The sequence below is a fragment of the Lepidochelys kempii genome, chromosome 7 (genome assembly GCF_965140265.1).
Source record: "Lepidochelys kempii isolate rLepKem1 chromosome 7, rLepKem1.hap2, whole genome shotgun sequence".
NCBI lineage: Eukaryota > Metazoa > Chordata > Testudines > Cheloniidae > Lepidochelys > Lepidochelys kempii.
Genome location: NC_133262.1, coordinates 30,198,631 through 30,225,354, shown reverse-complemented (window position 1 = coordinate 30,225,354; position 26,724 = coordinate 30,198,631). Strand labels below are relative to the sequence as shown.

General features: G+C 61.3%; 2 protein-coding genes across 4 annotated transcripts; one reads left to right on the top strand and one right to left on the bottom strand.

The window, feature by feature from the left end:
- Nucleotides 1–4,899: 4,899 nt before the first annotated feature.
- MUS81 (MUS81 structure-specific endonuclease subunit) lies at nt 4,900–13,962 on the top strand. 3 transcript variants are annotated; one of them, XM_073351665.1, is made up of 16 exons: nt 4,901–5,343; nt 5,605–5,734; nt 6,240–6,385; nt 6,674–6,760; nt 6,941–7,021; nt 7,301–7,389; nt 9,919–10,077; nt 10,460–10,594; nt 10,800–10,927; nt 11,207–11,319; nt 11,443–11,559; nt 11,860–11,955; nt 12,354–12,476; nt 12,786–12,889; nt 13,033–13,194; nt 13,567–13,962. In XM_073351665.1, exons 1-16 carry the CDS (start codon nt 5,209–5,211, stop codon nt 13,631–13,633), a joined length of 1,872 nt encoding a protein of 623 aa, XP_073207766.1. In that variant the 5' UTR covers nt 4,901–5,208; the 3' UTR covers nt 13,634–13,962. The 3 variants fall into 3 exon arrangements, with proteins under 3 accessions (XP_073207768.1, XP_073207766.1, XP_073207767.1); XM_073351666.1 differs by having other exon boundaries at nt 4,903–5,343; nt 13,111–13,194; XM_073351667.1 differs by lacking the exon at nt 9,919–10,077 and having other exon boundaries at nt 4,900–5,343.
- EFEMP2 (EGF containing fibulin extracellular matrix protein 2) lies at nt 13,750–25,659 on the bottom strand. Its single transcript, XM_073351668.1, has 12 exons — nt 25,517–25,659; nt 22,563–22,650; nt 21,696–21,744; nt 21,320–21,556; nt 20,813–20,935; nt 20,616–20,732; nt 20,314–20,433; nt 19,654–19,773; nt 18,881–19,007; nt 17,554–17,749; nt 16,265–16,439; nt 13,750–14,640 (listed from the first exon to the last, which is right to left on the bottom strand). Exons 2-11 carry the CDS (start codon nt 22,644–22,646, stop codon nt 16,278–16,280), a joined length of 1,335 nt encoding a protein of 444 aa, XP_073207769.1. The 5' UTR covers nt 22,647–22,650; nt 25,517–25,659; the 3' UTR covers nt 13,750–14,640; nt 16,265–16,277.
- Nucleotides 25,660–26,724: the final 1,065 nt, after the last annotated feature.

Sequence of the window (26,724 nt, the reverse complement as noted above, 5' to 3'; positions counted from 1 at the left end):
ATCATGGGAGATGTAGTCCTGGGGGGCCGGGCGGCGCTCGCGCGCCGAGTCTGAGAGAAGCCACAGCCGGGGTGTCCTGCAGTTGCAGTGCATCATGGGTCACCTAGGCCCCATTGACTAGTGGGAGGTGTCGTTTAATTATCTCCACGCCGCTTGCACGGCCCCGGGCAGGGGCCAGTCTTAGACCCGCTGACGTGCCGGGAGCAGCCGGTTATGCAGCCCGGACGCCGGGGTTCTCTCCCCGGCTCTGGGCGGCGCATGGGGTGGGCGGGAGCCGGGACCCCAGGATTGTGGCCAAGGACCTTGGCATCGGGACCCTCCCCAGGGGCCGAGGTCCGGCCTCCCCCTTGGGACCCCGCCTAGAAAAACAACGGTTGTGATAATAAATCGGGTTGCTGAGGCGCGGCGGGATCGGGGGTTGGGGGGGGGAGGCGGCGCAAAAGGGGGGGTGGTATGTAAAAAGACTGACAAATAGGCTCTCAGGCAGCCGAATCTGATGACCGGCTGCTGGTTGGCTGAGCCTCTCCCTGAACCCGCCCCCTGTCCGCTCTCTTCTCTCCCCCTTCGTTGCGTCGCTTCCAAATAAGGGCGTGAACAACTGCACAGACAGAGGCCCCGCCTCTTGCAGCATCCACTCCTTATAAGGACATCTAGGGCAGCGAGGAAGCCCCCCCACACCCCACCCCACCCGCAGCGGCCCTTAGCACGGAGGCAGGGGGAGGGACCCTGAGCGGCCCCGGCGTCCTTGCTGCGGCCCGCCGCGCTCCCTGTTCTCTGGCTGTTGGCCTGGGACCCTGCCCAGACCCAGCCTTGCCCGCGGCAGTGTTGCCAACTCTCATGATTTTGTCCTGGCAATGATAGTTTTCTTTAACGCCTCGGCTCCTGGAGGCAAGTGGCAATGTGAGGCCTTCAGCCGTCATTCTTAAAGAAAAATACCTGTCGAGCCCTGGTGGCCATGGAAAACGCTGCAAAATGTGACCCCCCCGGCACCCTGAAAGCTCAAAAAGCGGATGGCAACTAAAAAAGACCAAACTGCTTATTTGTAGCTAATCTCATGATTTTAAAGCCAATCTCATGACTATTGAACCCTTGGGGTTGGCAGTACTGCCACAGGGACAGTTTTGGTGGGCTGTACCCAGGAGCAACCGTAGGCATTTTGCCTGGCAGGCTTGAAAACGTTTTGGGTACCCCCTCAACTGCTTTCCCCTAGGGTAGTGGCTGCAGGAAAGGGGGGGCGAAAGGCGGAGGGACACGGTACCCTCTGGAAGTTGGCTGCCAAGGTGACTGCCCTGTTCATCGGACTCTACAAGCAGCCCTGGTTATACCTCTTAGGGGTAATCCTGCTGCTGCTCCCATCCTTTGGGCCAAAACCCAAGCAGAATTTACATGTCACCGTAGAAGTGGTCCCTGTTCTGCTCCAGAGTTAACAGGCAGTGTCAAACCCCTCCATGCCGCTGTTCCAGGCACCTGCACAACTCAGCAGGGAGTGCTCTTCCCCCAAAACCAGTGCTGAGCCCACCAGTGAACCCTGTATGAACAGCCCCTTCACACCACCCCACAGGAAACTGTGACTCAGAACCAAGGGAGGGATCCCTGTATAAACAGTCCCTGTGGCCCACCCCAGAGGCACCTAGGTCTCAGAGCTGGGCAAGGGCTGTCTGCGGGGAAGGACTGTCTCCAGGCAGGAGAATATCTATCCCAAGGGATTAACCAAATGCTCCCTAGATTATCCCCCTCACCGATCAAATTGAGAAACCACCTGTATGTGTGTGCTGGGGGGTGGGGGGGGAGGAGAGCCATCTGGGTTGGGGACAGCTGGTGAGGAAGGATGATCTGAAGCCAAGACAGTGGCTCTCATGGTGGGGGCAGGTTGGTTCCCCTCCTTTCTCAGCACGACCCCTTGAAGTAGGGTGACCACATGTCCTGTTTTGGCCAGGACAGTCCCTCTTTTAAGTCCTGTCCTGGCCATCCCAACTTTTTTGACAAAAGGGGCATTTGTCCCGTTTGCTCTTGCTGACTTCATCAGTTGGCAAGAGCAAATGACAAATGCCCATTTTTGTCAAAAAGGTGAGGTGTGGTGCAGAGAAACTTGCAGGGAGCAGCCAGCGCTCGGGCGAGCAGTGACCCCAGCCACGTGGTGGCGGCAGCCAGGGCTCGGGCAACGACCCCAGCCATGCGTGGGCAGCAGCCAGGGCTCGGGCAAGCAGCAACCCCAGCCCCGGCTGTGCACATGAAGGGGAAGGCAGGGCTTGGGTGAGCAGCTCAGGCCAGCCGCGTGGCGGGGCGAGACACTCGGGTCAGGCCCCACACTTTGTCCCATTTTCTCTTGAAGGTCCCATCTGGGTCAACCTCATGAATATGCATGAACCTATTCATCAATATGTACATTCCTCTTTTCAGACACGTTTCCCCTTCCCCTATCCCTTACACCTTCCCCAGCCAGGCTAAAAGCCGTATAGCAGTGGTTCTCAACCAGGGTAAGTGTACCTCTGGGGTACACAGGGGTCTTCCAGGGGCCACATCAACTCATCTAGATATTTGCCTAGTTTTACAACAGAAAAAGCACTAGTGAAGTCAGTACAAACTAAAATTTCATACAATGACCTGTATATATTGCTCTATATACTATACCGGGGTGGCCAACCTGAGAAGGAGACAGAATTTACCAATGTACATTGCCAAAGAGCCACAGTAATACGGCAGTAACCCCCCCATGAGCACCCCCTGACTCCCAGCGCCTCCCACCCACCTGCAGCCCCGCTGATCAGAGACTCCCGCACCTCTGGACATGCAGCATGCAGGAGGCTCTGGCGGGGAGAGGAAGGAGTGAGGGCTTGGCAGTCTCAGGGGAGAGGGCCGGAAGGGGTGGAGTGGGGGCAGGGCCTGTGGCAGGGGCAGGGCCTGTGGCAGAGCCAGGAGTTGAGCAGTGAGCCCCCCCAACCCGGTACATTGGGAAGTTGGAGCCTGTAGCTCCAGCCCCAGAGTCGGTGCCTATACAAGAGCTGCCTGTGGCTCCGGAGCCACAGGTTGGCCACCCCGTACTATACACTGAAAGTACAATATTTATATTCCATTTGATTTTTTCATAATTGTCTGGTAAAAAAAGAGAAAGTCAGCCATTTTTCAGTAATAGTGTGCTGTGACACTTTTCTATTTTTATGTCTGATTTTGTAAGCAAGTAGTTTTTAAGTGCGGTGAAACTTGGGGGTACGCAAGACAAATCAGACTTGTGAAAGGGTTACAGCAGTCTGTAAAAAGGTTGAGAATCACTGGCCCTGTAGCTTGGCCAGGGAGGGATGGGGGTTGAGCAAGGCACCTGCCCCCTAGTGCTTCCTGTCCCCCAGGCTTGGTGGCCAAGATCAGGGGAGCCCCCACTACACTGCTGGGGGAGAAGGTGAGCGACAGGAGTTAAGAAGGAGAGAGGCAGCTGGAGGGGTCTCCATGGGCATGGTGAGTTCCCCCCTCAGCTCAGTCAGTTCCCCTCAGCCCCAACCCATAGCTTCCTGCTACCCCAGCCCTGGGCTCCCCCAGCTCTGCCCGTGCCCCTCACCCCCGACCCACAGCCTCCTGCTACCCCAGCCCTGGGCTCCCCCAGCTCTGCCCGTGCCCCTCACCCCCGACCCACAGCCTCCTGCTACCCCAGCCCTGGGCTCCCCCAGCTCTGCCCGTGCCCCTCACCCCCGACCCACAGCCTCCTGCTACCCCAGCCCTGGGCTCCCCCAGCTCTGCCCGTGCCCCTCACCCCCGACCCACAGCCCCCTGCTACCCCAGCCCTGGGCTCCCCCAGCTCTGCCCGTGCCCCTCACCCCCGACCCACAGCCCCCTGCTCCCCCAGCCCTGGGCTCCCCCAGCTCTGCCCGTGCCCCTCACCCCCGACCCACAGCCCCCTGCTCCCCCAGCCCTGGGCTCCCCCAGCTCTGCCCGTGCCCCTCACCCCCGACCCACAGCCCCCTGCTCCCCCAGCCCTGGGCTCCCCCAGCTCTGCCCGTGCCCCTCACCCCCGACCCACAGCCCCCTGCTCCCCCAGCCCTGGGCTCCCCCAGCTCTGCCCGTGCCCCTCACCCCCGACCCACAGCCCCCTGCTCCCCCAGCCCTGGGCTCCCCCAGCTCTGCCCGTGCCCCTCACCCCCGACCCACAGCCCCCTGCTCCCCCAGCCCTGGGCTCCCCCAGCTCTGCCCGTGCCCCTCACCCCCGACCCACAGCCCCCTGCTCCCCCAGCCCTGGGCTCCCCCAGCTCTGCCCTTGCCCCTCACCCCCGACCCACAGCCCCCTGCTCCCCCAGCCCTGGGCTCCCCCAGCTCTGCCCGTGCCCCTCACCCCCGACCCACAGCCCCCTGCTCCCCCAGCCCTGGGCTCCCCCAGCTCTGCCCGTGCCCCTCACCCCCGACCCACAGCCCCCTGCTCCCCCAGCCCTGGGCTCCCCCAGCTCTGCCCGTGCCCCTCACCCCCGACCCACAGCCCCCTGCTCCCCCAGCCCTGGGCTCCCCCAGCTCTGCCCGTGCCCCTCACCCCCGACCCACAGCCCCCTGCTCCCCCAGCCCTGGGCTCCCCCAGCCCTGGGCTCCCCCAGCTCTGCCCGTGCCCCTCACCCCCGACCCACAGCCCCCTGCTCCCCCAGCCCTGGGCTCCCCCAGCTCTGCCCGTGCCCCTCACCCCCGACCCACAGCCTCCTGCTACCCCAGCCCTGGGCTCCCCCAGCTCTGCCAGTGCTCCCGGCCTCGACCCCCGATTCTCTTTCTGTTCCGAGCGGTACCCGCAGAGCTCGGCCATCGCGGAGTTTCCGTCTTTTCTGACCGCTAGATGGCGCTGGAGAGCCCCTCCGGGCACACTCTATCCCGGGCACATCGCCGCGCTCTATGGTTCCCAGCAGCTAGGGGCGGTGCTCCGAGAAGCCGGGGCCCCGGCGGGAAAAGGGTAGAATCGCTTCCGGCTCAGGGGTCGCGGTGCCGCCCGCCCCCCGCGGGGCAGAGTGTGGGGGTCTCCCCCATGCTGCAGCTAGTGGGTTAGCGGGAACCCAGGAGTCCGGGGGAACCCCTCCCATCTCGTCTGGGGGGGGCTGGCTGTCGCCCCCTCATCCCCCTGTCATTAAAGAGTGACTCGGATCGGGGGCGGCAGAGCCAGGCCGCCTCCCGTCCCCGCGTCCCCCCGCTGGGGCTGGATCGGAGCCAGCGCCCCCGAGAGGGGAAAGGCCCCGGGTCCCTGCGGAGATGGCGGCCCCCCGGCGGCTGGGGCGGAAGAAGCCGGTGCCCGCCTGCCCTAACCCCCTCTTCGTGCAGTGGCTGACCGAGTGGAGGGATGAGGCCGCTGAGAAGGGCAAGAAGACCCAGTTCGTGTATCAGAGGGTGAGCTCGCCCCGTCCCCGCAGGAGTCCCGGTTCCTCCTCCCCCCCCCGCCGCTCTGACCACTGCACTGCCCTCCCCTCCCGAGCTGGGACTAGAACCCAGGAGTCCTGGTCCTCAGCCCCCTGACCTAACCCACTAGACCCCACTGCCTTGCGAGAGCATGGCGAGAACCCAGGAGTCCTGGCTCTTATTGCTGGGACCCCATTGGGAGGGGTGTGGGGGGGCTGGAGGCTCCCCGTGTCAGTGTTTCTTCCCCCTCAGGCTCTGGGCTCCCTTCGAAGGTACCCGCTGCCCCTGGACAGTGGGCGTGAGGCCGCGATTCTGCAGCATTTTGGGGACGGGATCTGCCGGAGGCTGGACGAGCGGCTGGAGAGGCACCGTGCTGAGCAGGGTAGGTGAAGAGCACCAGGGATGGGGTGTCAGGACTGAAGGGGTCCCCCAAGATGGCATGGTGTGAGGAGAAGACTGAAGGAGGCTGAGCGGGGGGTGGGCAGCCACACAGGGGCATAGGTGCACTGGGGTGTAAAGGACTCCTGGGTTGTTGGTTCCACTTGGTTTAGGGATCCTTAACAACTGTGGTAGATTTAAAATCAAATGACAGTGCTTCGTTATTGTAGGGTCTCTCCTAGGGAGTGGGAGGATATTGTCTCCCCCTCCCTCCCATCAGGCCCGTCCTTGAGCCTAGCAAGTGAGAGGTTGCTCCCAGTAAGGAGCCCTCTGTGCCTCCTGGCCCTGTCCCAGCTGGAGGGTGGGGGTCAGGGTCGGGCTGGCTGAGGGAGACAGGGAACGGGAGACAGGGCCTGTCCTCTCTTGGGGGCCCTGGGCCTGGATCGGAGCCTTTGCAGGGGAACTGGCTGCTTGGGGGAGGTCCTATCTTATTTCTATTTGAACCCTAGGTGCAGATGCCCCCCTTGAAGCCATGGGAAGGGCCAGCCCCTCCAGGGGGGGCCAGGAAAGTGATCCCCCTGGCACAGAGCACCGCTCCCTCAACAACCCCTCTGCCTCACAGACCTTACTTGGGGATTTGGAGCCTCCCCCCACGGTGAGAGCACTGCCTCTGGCAGAAGGGCTCCTGGGTTCTACTTCCTGGCTCTGGGAAGGGAATGGGGTATACTGGTTAGAGAAGGGAGGGGTGTGGAGTCAGGACTCCTGGGTTCTATCCCTGGCTCTGACTCTCAGATGCTACGTAAGTCCCCTTGCCTCTCTGGGGTGGAGTGGGTTTGTGTGAGAGACACTGGGTTGCAGGGACAGGTTGGGGCTTGGGGGGATGTCAGAGGCAGCGAGGGGATCAGAGCTGGGGGATCCTGCTAATTGACACTTTTCTTTCCAGAGGAAGGCCCGTCCCCCCCGGCAGTATGTCCCAGCCCCACACTCTGGGGCCTATGCTGTGCTGCTAGCCCTCTATAAGGACAGCATGGTAAGCCTGGAATCCTGGGTTCCATGTCCAGCTCTGGGAGGGGCATGAGGTCTAATGGTTAGAGCAGTGGGCTGGGAGGCAGGACTCCTGGGTTCTATTCTTAGCTCTGCAAGTGGTGTTTGGAGCCTGGCCTCCTATGTTCTCTTCCCCAGTGCTGACTCCTCCTGCTCCCCCTTACAGAGCCCACGCAGCCGGGGGTTCCTGACGAAGCCTGAGCTGCAGCGGGCAGCTCAGCCGCTGTGTGACAAATCCTTCACCCTGGTGAGTGAGAGCTGCCTTGGAGAATCCCCCGGCCTGCCATCCCCTTTCAGTCTGGGCACCATCAAACACCCATCATGAGGTTCTGGAGTTGATGGGTTCTGGAGATGGCTTGAGGAACCATCACTCCTGGCGCAGGGATCTGAGCCCATCACCCCACCCCCTCAAGTTTACCTACCCCCTCTGCTTCCCCAGCCGTGCCTTCCTCCCTTGCTCCAAGCTCTGCTGGGGCTCAGGTAGGTCCCACCCAGCAGAGTCACATGGGGTATCTGTGTCTTGCAGGTCGACCCTGGAAATAGGTACACGGCTTGGGCATCGGTGGGTACCTTGATCCGCAAAGAGCTGGTGCTGAAAACCAATGTCCCAGCCAGGTAGGGGGTGCTGTGCTGCAGAGGACACGATTCAGGGCTTGCTAGGGGCATCATGGTATGAGGGGGTGCTGGGCTTTGGAGGGGGTGCCATGTTGTAAGGAATGGGGGGGCTCATCAGGGAGTAGTGTAGTGCTGGGAGTTGTTGTGGACATGCCCCGGCCTTTACACAGTCTCCTGGTGGTAACCCCAGCACCCACGGGCCCACACCTTCCCCAAGGGCTGCTGAGCAGCCTTAGTAACTCACTGTGGGTCTCCGCTGGGCTTGCTGCAGAAATCAGAACTCCTGCAGCAGCTTTTCCTTCCTAGGGAGCGATACCAGGATCTGCAGTGAGGCAGGGCAGCATGGCCAGGCCGAAGGAGCATTGATTAGTCACTTGGGATCCAGTGTCACAGGGTCCTCAGGCCGGCCTGGGAAAGCCACACTTAGAGTCCATGTTGGTAGCAGCAGCAGCTTTGCCACTCCCTGGTTCTCTGCGCTCCATCTTCACTCTGTCCATGCAGGTGTCCTGTCTGTTCACAGCAGCAACCTTCAAACCAGCCCCTTGACAGCTTGTTCCTTTGTTTCAGCTGGGGGGGTTTCTTTCAAGGCCCAGAATGCCCTTTGACGCTGGGCCATCCAGAGCGCTTTGTCTGGCTCGCCCTTCGATACAGCTCAGTGCTGGGAGCAGCTCAGGAGCTAATTGCATTACAAATCTCCAGTAATACCCTGCCATCCCACTGAAGGAGTAGGTCTGTTTCTTGGTTTGGGAAGCAGGCCAGTCCTTAACAGCCTCCACCTTTGCAGATTCTGGCCTTCTACAGCTACTCCCCACCTTGTGTCCTAGATAAGCCACCTCAGCAATCCCCACTCTACACTTTCCATCTTTGAGGGGGTCAGGTACCCCCCTAACCTAGGCCACATGCTCTTCCCAGATGTGGCTAGAAATGTCATCAACATATGCTTAGGCCAAGTTCTCCATTCGTAACTGAGCTACCAGACGCTGAAAGATGATAGATGCCCCTTTAGGACAGAGAGTAAAACCAGGAAATCCTAGAGCTCCGCTGAGGGGTGAAGGCACCTGGTACCTGCCAGTCGTCCTTGGTGAGCTCCATGGTGCTACGGTAACATGCATCCCCACTTGTCTAGAATCTCTTCCATTGAAGGCATGGGCTAAGCGTCAGACACTGTGGTTGCATGACACTTTCCCTAATCCACAGAGAAACCATCGCCCCCTGCTGTGTGGGTGCCAGCACCACAGCTATGGCCCAGGCACTGTTGGGCAGCTGAATCCCCCCAAGGCGAGCATGTCAGATATATTCTTTTCCAGGTCATGGGCATTTTCCCCTTGACTGAAAGGAGAGCATCTAATGGGAGGGTTGGTCACCATCTCCATCTGGTGGACAGCTAGGCTGGTGCACCCTGGTCTGCTGGAGGATACCTGCATGGAACATCACAGCCCCCGCCGCCCAAGCTTACAGCTTATTCTGCACTGGGATGAGTGCCATAAGCTGGTCCCCTAGTCCATGTTACTGGGCACACGCTTACTGCCCACCAGCCTGCAGGGAGGGGAATCCAGCCTCTGGGGCCCTGGGTGTTTAAGTCTCCCAGAGCCTGAGCAGAGTCCAGTCCCTGCCCCCGTTTTGGTCCCTTGGCACACTAAGGGTACAGCTCCTCCTATGAGCTTAGACTGTCCCATACTCAGCCCCTGTCCCAAGGTGTGAGCTTTCTGGGTCCAGCTCAGCTCCCACAGGAGCCCCGCAGCAGCTGTGAAGTACATATCGCACCCGGACCCCACCCCGAAACTCACCTGCTGCCCTTTGACCTCATCACATGCAGCAGAGAGAGCTCAGATCCTGCAGCCCGACCTCCTGCCTGCAGTGCCTGCCACTAGCTCCCCTTCCCTGGGGAGGCCTCCACCCAGCTGGGCTCAGGCAGGGCCCCTGCTTCAAGGCTACTCTGTCGAAAATGGCCCAAACCTCCCAAGAGCTTAGCTCCTCCCCTTTATAACTGTCCAGCCTCCTCTGACCAGTGACTCCCTCATCAGCCGCACCAGGAGAGCCCGGCCCCAGGACCTCACTGCCCAGGCCGCCTGCTGCTGCTACCCCAGCTCTCCTGGGGGGGCCAGTCTGTTGTGTAGGTCTAGGGTGAGTCCATTGCTGTGGCCGAGCACCTCACGTCGACGCTGCTCTGTGACTCCTTTGCCACCGGCCCTCGGACTCTCCGCCCACTGTGGGGGCGAACAAGGCGTCGGGTAGGTGAAAGGCTGCACCTCAAAGGGAGTGTCCCGCGTGGGAAGGAGCCAGGCAGCCAGTTCCTGCTCCCACTCGGAGTGCCTAGATTGTACCCACGCCTTCCCTATATCCTCACAGAGGCTTAATAGGGGCAGGGCAGGTGGGGTGGGGGGTTCAGTAGGGGGTTTTGTGCTGCCTGGAGGTTTGCTAGGGGTTCAGTAATAGTGCCGTGCTGCAAGGCTGGGGACTCGGGAGGTGCCAGGCTGTGGGGGCAGCAGAGGGGACTCAGTGGGTACAGATGCCCTTTGCTCCCCGCAGGTACTCTCTGACACCGCAGGGGCTGGTGCTAGCCCAGAGGCTTGTGGCTGTGGAGCAGGCCCTGATTTCAGAGGGTCGAGCCCCAGAATCCAAGACACCCCAGGGCACAGAGCCCACGGATCCTGCTGGGGAGGAGAAACTGCGCCCAGAGCCCCAGCTGTGAGTGCCAGCTCCAGACAGCCTGTGTGAGCCGGGGTGTACTCACGGGGGGGGGGGTGGGGGGGGGACGGGCTGGGAGCCAGGACTCCTGAGTTCTGCAGCACTGGGGGGAGTGGGATCTAGCACGTTCGAGCAGAGGTGGTGGGAGTCGAGGGAGGGGGAAGGGAAGTGGGGACTAATAGTTGGGCTCCATTCATTGTGCTCTCTCTAGACCCAGCCACTGGCAATGTTAACCCGTTCTTTGCTGATCATTGTAGCAGAAGCTCCCAACTTTCCGCAGCCCTGTGCTCTCTGTGGCGGGCTGGGACAGGACTTCCCCACCTTTCCTGGCCCCTCTCCAGGGCTGTGTTCTCACTGTGCTGTCTGCCCCACTTTGCTGCAGGCTTGACAGTGCCCTGGGACCCCTGGAGGGGACAGCAGGTGGCTCTGGAGGGCAGAGGCCCCATGACCCTGAATTCGTGCTGAGACCTGGCCAGTTTGACATCATCCTGTGTGTGGATTTCATCGAGACCATGGGGTGCGCTGGGGGGCCCGAGCTTCTGGCCGGGGGGACTGGGGGAGGGGGTTATAGGGCATCCTGAGCAGGGAGGCTTATTATGGGGATCCCAGGCAGGCTGGGCTCTGGGGGCTGAGGTGGGGAGGTCACTCAGTGTCCAGGAGGGTTGGGGGCATCTCAGGGGCCTCCTGAGCAGGCCCCAGTCCCACCCCGTCTCTCCCTACAGTGGCCCAGCGGCCCGGAAGCAGGACCTGATGGCTGAGCTGCGCAGGAATGCCGTGCCCTTCGACGTGCGCAAGCTGCATGTGGGGGACTTCATGTGGGTCGCCCGTGAGAGAGTCCAGCCCCGTCCAGGTAGGAGCCCCCAGGCCAGCAGGGAGGGAGGGCTCCTTGAGTGTAACTGGTGCTGCCTGAGCTCTGAGGGGTGGCCCCACCCCACACGTCCCAGTGCGGCACTACCCTGGCACTAGGGTAGAGGTACTGGGGGGGGTCCCTGGCTGCCACTCCAAGTGTGTGTGGGAGAAAATATGGGGGTGGCAGAGCCTCACAGCACCAAGATTGCCTCATTCTGGCCATGCATGGACAGGGGAGTGGGGTCTTGTTCTCCCCTTCCTGAATCCCATCTCACCCCAGGGCAGCTGCACCTGCCCCCAGCGCAGGAGCTGGCCCTGGACTACGTGGTGGAGCGGAAGCGAATGGCTGACCTGTGTGGGAGCATCATCGACGGGCGCTTCCGTGAGCAGAAGGTGCGGGGGAATGGGGTGCCTGAGGGATTGAGGAGGGGATCTGGGGGCTGTCTGGATGGACTCATAAGGTGGGAGCCAGGGTGGATCTCCCTCCCATGCTAACCCCCCCACTCCACCCCCCAGTTCCGTCTGCGTCGCTGTGGCCTGCGCCATCCCATCTACCTGCTGGAGGAATCTGGATCGACCCAGCACCTGAGCCTGCCCGAGAGCACTCTGCAGCAGGCAGCCACCAGCACCCAGGTATGGGGACCCCTGCCCAGTACTCTGGTACAGCAACCCCCCCGCAGGACACTCCCCTCCCATACACATACAGCTCCTGAGCCTCCCACAGAGCGCCCTGCATCAGGTGACCACCAGCATCCAGCTACGGATTCCCCAACCCAGCACCCAGATGCAGGGGCCCTTCTGTGTCCGATCCCCCTAACAATAGCACAGGGTTAAGGCCAGAAAATTTGAACCTCAAGGAGGCTGTGAACCCAGATGCACTGTCTTCCCCGCCCACTAGCCCCACTCCCTAATGCTCTCTTCCCCCACACCCAGGTAGTGGATGGCTTCTTTGTCAAACGCACCCGTGACCTGCGGGAATCAGCTGCGTATCTGACCATCATGACACGTCATCTGAATAGCCTGTATGGGGTGAGCAAGGGGCTGCGGGAGGGAAACAGAGCTCAGGGCTGGGCTGGGCTGGGGGTCAGGACTGAGGGGCACTGGCAGAGCTGGGGGGAGGGGTGCACATGGCTGGGCTAGCACAGGGCTGTGGGTTAAGAGTGAGAGGCACCGGCAGATCTGGGGGAGGGGGAGTCCAGGGCTGGGCTAGCTGGAGGCTGTGGGTTGGGCGTGAGAGGGGGTGGCAGAGATGGGGGTTTGGGAGCCCAGGGCTGGGCGCTGTGGGTCAGGAGTGAGAGGGGGTGGCAGAGCTGGGAAGAGGGAGCCTGGGGCTAGGCTAGCAGGGGGCTGTGCATCTGGAGTGAGGGGTGCCAGCCAGGAGTAGGGGATGGTTGGTTGGATTTATGAGGTGCCCCTTTCCTCCCCAGAACAAGACCCTGATGAGCTGCACCAAGGAAGAGTCTCAGGGCCGCGGCCCACTGCAGCCCAACAGCGACTCCTGCACCCTAATGACCTTCCAGGAGTTCAATGAGGGAGCTGTCAAGAACAAGGTGAGACTGGGCAGAGTGGCCATGACCCTGTTTCCAGCCCCAGGACAGGGAATGGGTCGGGGGCACTGGCTGTGATCTGTCCCCAGGACAGGGGAAATGGCTGGCTTAGGGGGCAGGGAATGGGACACGGAGCCTTTCCCCTTCCGGGGATGCTGACTGTGATCCAGGGCAGGGGACTGGCTGGCTCCAGGAGCTGGGATGGCTCTGTCCTTTCCCAGGATCCTACCCTAGGGCTGGATTACTGGAGGACACCTTGGCAGTTCTCCCTGGCTCTGACCCCCTGTCCCCCATTTCTCTCTGGCTCCCTAGGCCCAGACTGTGCGTGAGGTGTTCGCTCGGCAGCTCATGCAGATCAGTGGAGTGAGCGGGGAGAAAGCAGCCGCCATTTTGGAGAGATACAGCACACTGGCCAGGTACAGGGCCCACCTGCCTGGGTTCTGGCCCCAGCTCTGGGAGGGGAGTGGGGTTTGGTGGGAGAGCAGTGGAAGGGCTGGGAGCCATGACTCCTGGGTTCCTTTCCTATTTGACTGAGTGCCTGTCTTGTTCCATGCCTCAGTTTCCCCTACTCTAGAAAGCTTGGGGGCTGGGAGCCCAAGTCCCTGCCCCCCCTCACTGTCTGTCTCCACCCCATCAGCCTGCTGGCCGCCTACTCTACCTGCCCAGACCCTGAGAGCAGGGACAAGCTGCTGAGCACCATCAAGTGTGGCAAACTGCAGAGGTGAGAGTAAGCAGCGCGTGGACCCTCAGGCCTGACCCACGCCCCCTGCCAGCCTGGTACTAGGTTCCCCCTTGCCCGTGCCCCTTATCCCCAACCCACAGCCGCGGGCTCCCCCTCAGTCCAGCTGATTCATTCACTCCAAGGATCAGTAAAACCTCCCTCTGTCTTCAAAAGCTTATTTAGGATTTTTGAATTAGCTCCTGGCTTTGGGGCTATTTTAGTCCCTGTGGTCTAGAGGGAGGCAGGGAGCCAGGACTCCTAGGGTCTCTGTGCTCAGTTTCTGGCTGTAGCAGATGGATGGAAGTTGAGGCCTCCTGCTATGCCCCTCCCCTGGCCCTAACACCCCTTTCCCCATTGTGCTTCCTCCCCCAGGAACCTGGGCCCTGCCCTGAGCAGGACACTCTCCCAGCTGTACTGCAGCCCTGGCCCCCTCTCTTGAACAGGGGGAATCTCATCTGTCCTGTTGCCAGGGACCCCGGCACCTCAGGCTTCGCCCTGGGCCTAGTGCTCTAGCTGGGGACTGTAGGGGTGCTGTAGCCCTTCGACAGGGTGCTGCTGGCCAGGGAGCCAGCTCCCTTCTCCCAGGGCAGAACGGTCAGGTGGTGACTCTGCCTCTGTGGGGTGTACGCCCAGGGGGCATGGTGGCCTTGCAGGGAGGGAGGCTTCTGGGTGTGTGTAGAAGGACTGTCTAGGGCTTTCGGCCCCAGTGTTTGTTTTAATGAGTCTTTGTATTTCCCTTGTTCCAATAAATTTGATTATTCCTTTGTTCCTACTGGGATTTTCCTTCCCGCTAGGGGTGAGGGGGATACCGCTGCAAGGGGGTCCAGGTGCCAGGGTTCATCCCCCCATCGCATGGGAAGAGGTGCTAATGAGCAGGAATGGACTCCAGCTCAGTTTTATCTCATCCCAGAGCTGAGCTTCTGGTCCTGGCTGTGAAGGGAGAATGCTCCCATCCCTCGCTCCACCCTGGGCGGGGATAGTGCCCCCTATTGAAGGGCTTCTGTTCAATGTTTAAGCACATCTGCCTGTGCTTCACATGGCCAATTATTTCTTCACACTCACACAATTGTGCCTAGTGCTGTCCGGACCCTTCCCCCGCACCCGCACACACACTTGATCAGCTATGGTGCTGATGGCAGAACCAGAACCCCCCACTCAACCTGCTTTGCCTTATATGGGGTTTGGTCTTGGTGCTTTTACTGAAATTTGCCTTTTTTCAAACCAGGAAGTGGAACAGTTGGCCAAAATCACACCTCTGGTCTGCGCAGGAGCCCAGCTCGGGGGTCTCCAGCCAGGGAGGGGCAGAGCCCAGGGCAGGCTGGAGGGATGGGAGATTTGGGTCCAGCTGCATGTCAGTTTCCAGTGTGGCAGCTGGGGTCCCGTACCCCACTGATATCTCTCCAGAGCTGGGTCTGGCTGCGCTGTCTCCTTTGGACCGGTGCCAACCTGCAGGGGCAGAAAACAGCAACATTGGGGCCTGAGACCCTGCTTTTTGCTGCTTCAGCCCCTAAGGAAAGGGGGAGGCAGAGTGTTACAATTCACACCCCCCCCACCCCACTGTTCCATGGTCTGAGTGGGCTGGCTCCACCTGCAGTGGGATTCCTCGCTTTTACAGCCAGACATTGAGCCCAGCCCACAACGCAGCTGGGTGAGAGAACCTCCAGGGGGCAGATGGGGAATAATCTGCCCCCTTGCACAGTTGTACACCCCCCAGAGCAGCTGGCACAGGCCAGGACACTGGGGCAAATGGCCCTCAGCTCAGCTCCATTCTCATGTGCTGGAGCATGCCCCCACAGCAACCCCAGTCTGGTGGTCGAGCTAGAAGGATACAGCCCAGCTGCATTGGAAGCCCCTGAGCAGTAGAGTTTTTCCCTAGTCTCCCCCGAGGTCAGTTGTTCCCAGGGCAAATCCCTCTCCCTGGTAAACATCCACCCTGCAGTTCCAGGCTGAGTGTCTGGCATTGGCTTCGATTGGCCTTTGTCTACGGGACAGAGACCCAGGATCTAGCCCCCTCGGGACTTTCTCTGGGAGAAACTCGCCTGACATGGTTTCCAGCAGAGGATTGTTCTCCTGGCTTCTCAGAGCTGGGTACAATCTTTGTCGGTCAGGGAGGGTCTGAAGGGGCACGGAGCAGAGATAATGGGGCTCCCCCCTTCTCCCTTTAGGGAGATACACACACACCCCGTGGTGAGCTGGAGCCGGTTCGCTGGCTGTTAAATTTAGAAGCCCTTTTAGAACCGGTTGTTCCGGGAGGGGACAACCGGTTCTAAAACAGCTTCTAAATTTAACTGGCCAAAAGTGGCTGGAGCACCCCAGGGGAAAATTTGGTAGGTGCAGAGCCCCACCAGCAGCTCCCTGCCCGGCCCCAGCTCAGCTTCTCCGCCGCCCCCCCCCCCCTTCCCACGAATCAGCTGTTCGCACGCACGGGAAGCAGGTGGCGGCTTCACAGTCAGGCCCAGGGAGGCGGAGGTGAGCTGGGGCAGGGGGTGGGCATAGGGTAACCACTCCCAGCCCCAGCTCACCTCCGCCTCCCTGGGCCTGAGTGCGAAGCCACCGCCTGCTTCTCAGCCCTCCCCGGCTTCCCGCCAAACAGCTGATTCGTGGAAGCTGGGGGGTGGAGAAGCAGAACAGGGCAGCGCATTCAGCGGAGGTGAGGTGATCTGGGGCTGGGCGCGGAGCTGCCGGTGGGTGCTCAGCACCCAGGGAGTCAGTGCCTAAGGCACCACTTCTGATGTGATCAGTGGGGTAGCAGACGCTCCCCCGCCCCTAGGAGCCAGAGGGACCTGCCAGATGCTTCCTGGGAGCTGCCCCAGGTAAGCACCTCTGGGACTGCCCACCTCGCCCCCCAGCAGTTGTCTCTGGCTCTTAGGGGTGGGCACCCACTATGGTGGCCCACGAGACCCTCCAACCCTGTTCTGGGGGCAGTCAGGGGAGGGGGGTGGATGGGGCAGGAGTCCCGGGAGGCGGGGGTGGGCAACGATTCCCTCATGGGGCGAGGAGGGAACTTGTTAAGATTTTGGCAGCTCATCACTGCACACATTCCCACCTCCACAAACTAGCCCTGTCTTACCCAGGCTGGGGCACTAGAAAGAATAGGCTCCCACGAAGATGGTGAGACGCAGCACCGAGCTGGAGCGGTAGCTCATGAGTGAGTTCATAGTCACCATCTCCAGGTCCAGCACATATTCCCGGGGCCCTGTGACAGGCCTGGCCAGAACCAGCATCGCGCTGATGTTATTGATTTGCTGCCAAGAGAGCAGATGAGTGAGTGCAAACCTCCAGGGGGTGCTGACCCAACCAAATCATTTCAGTGTAACTAAAGCAGTGCCCACTTTGTTGCTGACCCAAGTCAAGGTGTGGCTCTGGCGAGAGGGGAAGCTGCTGCCAGCTGTAGGGGGCACCAGTGACATCCCAAAGGGGCCCGGTTTTCTGCTGATCTTATTTCCTGATCCGACCCACCCCCCAAGCACAGGGGTTCAGCCCTGGGAGACCTGGCCCTCGCCCTGATATTGTGGAGCTGATCAGCCACAGCCGACTTGGGCAGCAGAACAAGGCCAGATTTTTTAAAAGGTGTTTAGGCACCTAACTCCCCTTGAAATCAAGAGCATTAGGCATCTAAATGCTGTTTAAAACCTGCTGCCTGTTCTAGCCCTGCCCCTCACTAGCACCATCCAGTGGAGTGGCTCCAAGTGCATGCAGGCTGGAGGGAATCCCCTCCGGCTCAAGGAGGCAAAGGAAAAGGGGGCTCAGGGTAGTCACTTCCTGCTGCTTTGATTCACCCTGCATCCCTGCCTCCTCAGACTTCTCCCTTGCAAGTTCCTACTCACCTTCTGCTTGTCTCCTCTATCCCCCTACTACCCCCAGTAATAACTAGGGGGGCATCCATAGCTTCTGTTGCCCAAGCACATCGCCCCCACCGGTGCTCCTGGAATCCGTCCACCCAACCTCCACCCTCTCTAGTTCAAGGATTCCCTGTCACCCCCCCACACCCCTCATTCCAGGGGCTCTGTCTGCTCCCCCTTTACTCCCCCGCCCCGCACACCACCACCAATGAAATAGCTGCTGCTTCTTTGGTTGGCTGAGTTTAGACTAATGCAGGAAGTCCTGCTTCCAGGGCAGCACCCACTGGCTGGTGCTATGAGCAATTCAGAATGCCCCCCCTCACGGAGGAGACGGGCCTACTGGCTGGGTCTCTGGATGAGTGGGACATGCCCATTGCCTGGCACTACGAGCAACACAGAAAGTCCTGCCTTCTGGTAGCAGCCCTCCCACTATTGATAATTTGGCTAAAAGAGGAAGTCCCACCTTCTGCAGTGGTCTGTCCTGTCCAGAGCCCCCCGCTCCCCTCCCCCCACTCACCCGGATGTAGAACTCCCCCTGCTCATTGCCAGAGCGGATCTGGAAGGCATTGTAGGCTCCAGGGTAGACACTGGTGGCCTGGATCTGGAAGACGTCAGAAGGGACGGTCCGGTCAGCTGTGATGCTCATGTAACGGTGCACGATGGATGAGGGCTGCTCCCGGCACAGAGGGTTCGTGGTAGGGCACAAACAGCGGCTGCGAGGGAGGGACAAAGTTAGTGTGGGGCAGGACATCTGGGGTCCACCCCTGGGTCTCTCACTGACTTTCCGACTGCTTAGAATTGGGTATTTCGGTAGGGTTGCCAACTTTCTAATCACACAAAATTGAACACCCTAGCCCCGTCCCTTCCCTGAGGCCCTGCCCCTACTCACTACATACCCCGCTCTCTCTCACCCTCACTCACTTTTGTTGGGGCAGGGGCTCGGGGTGCGGGAGGGGGTGAGGGTCCAGCTGGGGAATGAGGGGTTTGGGGTGCAGGAGGAGGCTCCAGGGTGGGGCTGAGGGATTCGGAATATGGGAGGGGGCTGCGGGTTGAGGGGTTTGGGGTACAGGAGAGGCTCCAGGCTGGGGCTGAGGGATTCAGAGTGTGGGGTGGGACCAGGGATGAGAGCTTTGGGTGCAGAAGGGGGCTCTGGGTTTGGTGGGGGCTCAGGACTGGGGCAGGGGATTGGGGCACGGACTTACCTTGGGCAGCTCCCGGTCAGCAATGCAGCGGGGCTAAGGCAGGCTGCCTGCCTGTCCTGACACCACGCTGTGTGCACCCCAGAAGCGGCCAGCAGGTCCAGTGCTAGTAGGCAGGGGGGCAGGGGGCAGGAGCCACCCCCTCCCCCCACAACTCCCATTGGCCAGTTCCCATTGCAGAGTAGGGGCAGGTTCTTCTCCACGCAGCAATAGCCTGGGAGCTGGACCTGCTGGCTGCTTCTGGGGCGCAGCGCGGTGCCAGGACAGGGAGGAAGTACCCTTCCTAAGATCTGCAGCACCCCTGACCGGCCCTTTAATGGCCCGGCACCGCCAGGGTCCCTTTTCGACCGGGCGTTCCTATATTTCCCCTTTGGTCACCCTATATTTTGGCAAAACACTCATCCCCCAGCCACTGGAAAATGTGGCATTACTAGGCACAACACTGGGGCCAGTACTGAGTGCAAGGGGAGAGAGCCCCCTACTGAGCCCTCTGACCCTGCAGCATGGCACCTCCTAGTGCCACATTGGGGTCAGCATTCATTACAATGCAAGCCTGGTGGTTCCTCATGAGTCTCCATCCAGGGACAACCCTGCTTAGCTAAGGGAAACCACCCAGTCCCCACCAAGCACACCACGCAGACTCACTTGTCAGACACCTGCACATAGGGCTCCAGGCAGCGGTTCTTCTCCACGCAGCGATAGCCCCCATGGAAATTGATGCAGCTTTGGGCCTCGGTGCATTGGTGGGCGCCCGTCTCACACTCGTTAATGTCTGCGGTGGGGAGAGACTGGGGTAACTGGAGTCAGACCCCAATCAAGATCAGGGCTCTCATTGTGCTAGGTGCTGCACAGACCCCAACGCAATCAGGGGCCCCCACTGGACCGGCCACCACACAGGTCAAGATCAGGGCTCCCACTGTGCCAGGCACTGCACAGAGACACAGTGACAATCTCTGCCCCAAAGAGCCCCCAGTCTGAATAGACATGGGAAGGGAAACTGAGGCACCGGGAGAGGAAGGAACTTTTCCAAGGTGAATAGCAGAGCCTGGAATAGAACCCAGGAGTCCTGAGTTCTTGCCAGCTCCTAGCCAATAGATACCCTACCACTGGAGGCAGGATGGTCTGGGGCCACAACAGGGATCTGTTCAGATCTTGGCCTCTCTCCTGGGATGACTGGCACAGAGAAGGGGGAAATCCCAGAATGCATTTCACACAGCTCTACTGTGGCCCTCAATCCCAACCTATAGCCCCCTGCTATGCTAAGCCACCCCCTTTCAATGGCTCTTGCAGGGGTTCTGGGATTTCTTTAGGGCAGCAGGGGCTGCTCAGGGCTGGGGCCAGCTGGGGTGGGTGGAGTGTCCTGGGGAGGAAGTAGCTCTGTGGTGGAAGCCCCTCCCAGTGCTGGGAAGCATTGGTACCTTGGCAGAGGCGGGTGCCCAGGAGCTGGTAGCCCTGGGGGCAGTCGCAGGAGAATCTCCCTGGCTCATTGATGCACTGGAACTGGCACAGGTAGCTGGAGTAGCTGCACTCATCGATATCTGGTTCGGGGAAGCAAAGCGTGAGAGGCCCGGGCTCCCTTCACCTCCTAGTCCACCACTGCCCCCACTCCAGGAACCACAGGATCGGTCTGTGCCCATCAGCCTCATTAGAGATTGTCCCTCATAGCCAATCGGTGGGAAAAGAGCAGGGGGAGGAGCTAAGAAGGTCCCCAAGGCAAGGGAATGGGCAAGTGGGTGGAGCAAAGCAAAGGGGAGGGGCTAAAGGGAATGGGGCGGGAACATGGGAAAGTGGGAGGAGCAGAATGGAATAGGAGGAGCTAGAACTGGAGATGAGAAGGGAGGAATTGCCAGCAGGGAAGGGCTAAGGGAAATGGGAAGGGTTAAAATTGTGGAGGGGCTAAAACAGGAGGGAGATAAAAGGATGGTAGCTGATATACAACAAGATGGGGCTAGAAATGGGAGAAGCTCAGGGTGTGGGAGGGGCTACAGCTATGGGAGGAGCTAGGCCTGGGGAATGCTAAAAGCAGGGGAAGGCTAGGACTGGGGGCTGGGCTAGGGGCAGGGGCCAGGCTCACCTACCATTGCAGGTGAACCCGTCGCGGTCGAGCTCATAGCCCTGGTTGCAGCGGCAGATGAAGGTGCCGTAGGTGTTGAAACAGCGCTGCCCGCACGGTGCCCCCATCTCACACTCATTCACATCTGCAAGGAAAGCGCAGTGTGAAATCCCAACACGCCCAGCACCGGGATGCGACTGCTTCTGGGCAGGGTGGTGTATAACAGTGTTCAAATGCCCACCAGGTGATGCAAATGGGAAGAGGAACAGAACCCAAGAATCCTGAGTCCCGGCCCCCATTGTCCCCCTGGCAGGGCGGGTCCCTTACCCACGCAGGAGCGGTTGTTGCTGGCCAGCTGGAAGCCTGGCTCACACTGGCAGGAGAAGGAGCCTGGGGAGTTGACACAGCGATGCTGGCAGTACCGGTACCGGCACTCGTCGATGTCTGCCACACGGGAGAGAAGGGGTTAAACTCATTGTCCTCCACCCCAGCCCTGCGCCCCCCGGTGGCCGGTGCCCACTCACCCACACACTCGGAGCCAATCTTGCGGTAGCCGTCAGGGCACTTGCAGTGGAAGGCGCCGGCCGTGTTGATGCACTCCTGGCTGGGCTGGCAGTCGTGCAGCTCGTATTCGCACTCGTCCACGTCTGCAGGGGGCAGCACCGGGACATGCGGGGTTAGCCGGGACAGACACCCCCCCAAGCCGGGCATCAGGCCCCAGGGGTGTCCTGGATCTGCCCCATAGAATCACCAGCCTCTGCCTGTGGGGAAGCAGCTCCCTAACCCCCAGTGATACCAATTGCCTCCCTCCCAGTGGGCCTTGTGCCCCCCACACACCCATGGCTGTTCCCCCTGCCTGTCCTCCCACCATTCCCTCCTCCATCTGGCCATGCCCCCTGCCTGTCCTCCCCGCAGCCATTTCCCTTGCCCCTCCCCCAGCCATGCCCCCTGCCCCTCCTCCCCACCATGGCCCCTCCCCCCAGCCATGCCCCCTTGCCCCTCTTCCCCCCAACCGCTCCCTGTTTACTCACCCAGGCAGGAGCCATGCCCGTCAGGCTCGTAGCCCTGGGGGCAGGCGTTGTGGCGGGAGGCGGTGAGTGAGGGTCGGGGAGGTCGGGGTCGAGGGGCACTGGGGGGCGCAGCATTCTCCGAGTGCACGTCATTGATGACGGAGGCTGAGCGCGGCAGGCACAGGTACCCCCCATAGTGATTGATGCATTTCATCTCCCCCTTGCAGGCCTCGGGGATGGTCTCACACTCGTTCACGTCTGGGGACAGGCCCAGGGTCAGAACGCAGGAATCCAAGCCCTTCCTTCCAAGGACCCCCTCCCAGCCCTGGGGTAGAACCCAGGAGTCCTGGCTCCCAGCCCCCCACCTTCAACCACTCCCCACAGTCCCGCCTCATACCTTTGCAGTGCTGTGTGTCTGAGTCCCACTGGTATCCGTCTGTGCATTCCTAGGGGTAAGAGAGGGAGACGGTTACAGTCGAGGGCCCACAGGCAGTGGGGAAAAAACCCAAATATAGGAGTGAAGAAATCAAAGGGCTGAACCAACAGGATCCCATTGCCCTTGAAAGCATTAATGGGCCCTGCAGGATCAGGAGAGGAACCCAGGTGTCCGAGGCCAGCTCAGGGCAAGCAGGCAGCTAAGGGAAAACTGATCGGGCCCTGCACAGACCCCACCTGGGAGCAGGGCAGCAGGGACGGACGGACGGACACAGAGCAGGGCTCATCCTCTCCAGCAGGGGGCAGCATGCACCCGCACACAAAACTCTCCATAGATTGAATTTATCTCCCAGACCAGGCAAATCATAATGGTGGGGAGGGGAAGGGGGGCAGGTGCACAAAGCACCTCTGGTTGGGAGTGAAATTGGGGGGTGTTGCAGGAAGTCTCTGAAATAGAGGGGAGGGTGGCACCCAGCCAGGGGGCGCAGAATAGAGGGATACAAGGAACCCTGGTGGATGCGATGAGCTCAGTTGAGAGAAGCTACGAAGGGAGCGACCGCTAAGTTGATCTGGCAGCGTTAGTGTCTCACTTTGTGAGCAGTGGGGCTGTGCAGCCCAGTTTGTTATTCCAGGGTCTCTCAGTGGCACTAAGGATGGGACCCCCTCCAATATCCTGGAGTTTTGCTGAGGAATCCTGGCATACACAGTCCCCGTGCCCCACCCCAGAGGCAGCTGCATCTCAGCACCAGGCAAGGGACCCTGTATAAACAGCCCTCGCACTCCACCCCAGAGGGCACATGAAGGGTGGGCAACACTGACGCGTTCTTACCGTGTAGGTATCAGGTTCCTCCAGCTCCTGTGCAAGTGTCGCGCCCACCAGCACTGCCAGCAGCAGGCAGGAGACGGGCCACATGGTCCTGCCAGGGGTAAGGCAGGGGTTAGTGTCACCCATCCACAGTCCTGCCAGTGCCCCTCAGACTGAACCAACAACCCCCCAGACAGGTAATCAGAAACCCCTCTCAAGTGGATCTGATCCGTGGCCTGGTATCCCCACTATGCATCATTGCCTCTGTACTGCTGAGAATGAAGGCAATTCCCCTTGGGCCTTGGGGGACAGGGATCCTGTCCCTGCAGCTGCCATGGGGCCAAGCGCACCCCACAGTGCCCTGGAACATACGGAATATGGATTCCCCTCCCTGCAAGGTGAGGCTTCCCCTGCCGTCCCCTCCTCCTCCCAGTCTCCCAATGCCCAGTGGATTCAAAGCCAAAGAGCTTGGTGGGGACTTTGGCTCAGAGCATCCAGATCACCCTCATTCCTGTCCTCACTTGGAGTCCATCCAGCCCCATTTGGAGGGTGATGGGGGAGGAGCGGGGACCAACCATCAATGGCAGCCCCTCCCCGTACATTGTATCTTGCCCTTCCCACTAGGCCTCCCCCCCTCCCCAATGGCAGAGACCCCTGGAGTTCTGGATGGCTTGGAGGTTTCACACCTGGGTTCAAAGTGAGGGCATGTCATGAGTTGGAGGGTCTAGCATTGAGTTCCCATTATAATCCAGCCAAACATTGGCAGACTAGGCCTCAATGGCTGAGATGGCAGGGGGACCACAGGTCTGGACTGAGGGGGATCAGCTGAGCAGTGGGGGGGGGCAGGGCTGGGGGGGCAGAGGACTATGGGTCTGGATTGAGGGGCACTATCCAAACAGAGGCTAAGGGAATCTATCAACTCCTCTCCTGAGGCAGGAGCTCTGGTCAAGTCCAGGCTAATTATAGCCTCTCTGTGGCTATGAATAGCCATCCACCCAGCTCCCAGACCGTCTGGAACCCAAAGCCCCTTGGCCAACCCAATTTGTGGGAGAAGGGGACCCCAGAGCAGCCATCAGCAAATCAGAGCTGTGGGGAACTGGGACATCTCAAGGCTGGGCAGGAGCATTGTAGCATGGTGGGGAACAGGGGATTGGTGTCAGGAATGGGATCAGGAGGAGGGGGCATCCTTAGGGGATTGAGGGAAGCAAAGTGGAGACCCCCCCACCCAAAGTACACAGCAGAAAGTATGGATGGATGGTTCCAATGCACAGCCTGGCAGGAACCCTCTCACTGACCCAGCACTGTCAATATTTATGTCTGGCTGGGTCTACAATTAGTCTCTGGGGCCTGGAGCCCTGTGGCCTCTCCCAGCCAGCCAGAACACACGTGTAAGGAAACATGGGTGTGCCCTAGAGGAGTGTACAAAATGACACCTCCCCCACCCACAGCCACCCTAGACCATGCTCTCCAGCTGTTGTCCCAAGGCCTGGTATTGCAGGGAAGGGAGGGGGCAGACTAGAGCTGCCCTGCTGGGCTCTTCCTACTCCCCTCTCCCCTACCCCAAAACTCTGTCCTGCTGCTGGAAGAAGGTGGGTGAGGGAAGAGCCCTGACTGCCTCCTGCACAAGCTGTGATTGGCTGCTCTTCCGCAGGAGGTGGAGCATTGGGGAGGGCAGCCCATCAGAGGGGGATCCCCCAAAGGGCAGGATCTCCTGAGACTTGTCTCCAGAGGGGCTTTTCTGAGAGAGGTGGACACAGGTGGTGGGGTGGGGATCAGGGAGAGACCCCGGCAGCAGGAGAGGCAGGCTGGGGTGACTACTGGGAGGGATCCCAGCGGTGGAAGAGGTGGGTGGCGTGGGCAGCACAGGCTGGGATCCCAGCGGTGGAGGAGGCAGGCAGTGTAGGGAGTGCAGGCTGGGGTGATGACTGGATGGGAATCAGGCTGGGATCCCAGCAGTGGAGGAGGCAGGTGGTGTGTGGGAGTGCAGGGCAGGGGAGGGATCCTGACAGCAGGATCCTGGCAGTGAGTGAGGGGAGCACTATGGGGAATGTAGGCCAGGGCACGGGTCAGAGAGGGATCCCAGCCAGCGGGGAGGCAGGCAGTTTGGGGAGCGCTGCGGGGGGGGACTTGGGGAGAAATCCCAGCAGTGGGGAGGCAGGCGGTGTGGGGAGCAGGGGGTTGGGGGGAGGGGAATTGAGGAGGGATCCCAGCAGTGGGGAGGCAGGCGGTGTGGGGAGCAGGGGGTTGGGGGGAGGGGAATTGAGGAGGGATCCCAGCAGTGGGGAGGCAGGCGGTGTGGGGAGCAGGGGCTGGGAAGGGATGGGAATTGGGGAGGGATCCCAGCAGTGGGGAGGTGGGGGGGGTCTGGGGGGGAAGGGGAATTGAAGCAGGATCCCAGCAGTGGGGAAACAGGCAGTGTGGGGAGCAGTGGCTGGGGGGGGGGAGAGGGGAATTGGGGAGGGATCCCAGCAGCGGGAGGGCACATGGTGTGGGGAGCACAAGGCGGGGAAGGGCTCAGGGAAGAAGCCTGGTGTGTGTGTGGGGAGGGGGGGGGAACATGGGTGTATAAGGGTGGGCCAGGTGGGGGACAGGCAGTTAGGGGGTGAGGCGGGGAAGTCTATATTTTGGCCCAGCCATCTCTGAGCTGGCTCCGTTAGGGGTACTCCTCCCTCCCACCCCGGTTGGGGTCAGTGGGTCACAAATGGCTTATCTCGGCCTTGGGGAGGGGTCTGACCTGGCGGGGTCCCGCTGGCCCTGCACCGATCCCAGCCCGTCAGGACCCCCCCCCATCACTACCAATCGCGTGGCTGGTGCCACGGCTACAAAGGGGGATTCCCAGAAGTTTCGGGCACAGGGATAACGCCACCGGGACCCCCCCGACGCTGACCCCGCAGGGCTCGATCCATACACGGCCCGGTCCGCTCCCGGGGATCCCCCACTGACCCTTGCACGGCTCGATCCCCTCCGGCCCCACTTACCGTCCGGGATCGGCCCCCCGCCCCCGTGCTCAGGCCGGGGGGTCCGGTCTGCGCCCCCCGGGCAGGACGGTCAGCCCCGATCCCCCACGGCCGGGCGGGCGCACACGGAGCGGGCGCTGGCGGCCGAGGCTCTCTGGGAGAGACGCGCTGGCTCCCCCCGGCCCCCCTGCCCCGAATTCCTGGCCCCGGGCCAGCGGGACCCGCCCCGCACCTGGATCCACTTACAGCCGGCGCCGCGCGCCCCGGGCCGACCAGCTGCGAGACCGCGCCCCCTGCAGCCCCTGCCCGAGCCCCCCACTGCTCCACCCCGCCCCATCACCGCCTGCCCCACCGCTGCACCCCCGCCCCCCACCGCTCCACCCGTGCCCCATCACCTCCTGCCCGAGCCCCCCACTGCTCCACCCCGCCCCACCGCTCCACCCCCGCCCCCCACCGCTGCGCCCGTGCCCCATCACCTCCTGCCCCAGCCCCCCACCCCCACCATCTCTTGCCGCAGCCGCTCCACCCCCACCCCATCACCCCTATACTCCCTCCAGCCCCGCTTTACCCCTGCCCCCTGCAGCCCCAGCCGCTCCAGCCCCCCTGCTTCACCCCTGCCCCCCACCGCCTGCCCCAGCCCCATCACCCCCTTGCTCCACCTCATCATCTCCTGCCCTCCCCACAGCCCCGCTCTACCCTCCTGCCCCCAAGACCCCCAACCACTCCACCCCCAACCCCGACTCCTCTGCCCCAGCACTGTTCTCTTTTACTTCCCCCAGACACTCACTCATCCCCAGCCTCCCTCTGCCCCCCCCCCACTCCTTCACTCACCCCTCTCCCTGGAAACCCCTGCCTCTGCACCCTCTCTGCCCACCCACCTTCTTCCCTGCCCTCCCCCATGGAACCCCTACCACTTATCTCCACCTCTGTCCCTCCTTCCCATCCATCTCCCTGCTCCCCACATTCACCCCATCCCAGGGAGTGGGGATGGTTAATCCTGAGGCACATTTGCCTGTCTCTAAACACACCCTCCCACCACATGGCCTACCTCAGCAGGGGACGGGGGTCCTGTGCATTTATCCCCTGGCCACTCAGCGGCCCCACCTAGAGGGGTAAGGCTCTGTGTGCTGTCCTGCCCCCAGGCGGTGACTTTTGCTGACTTACACAAGTGGCTAGTAAGTTCCTGGGGGGGGGGGGGGGAAAGAGCCCCGAGCCCCCCCCAGCAGAGG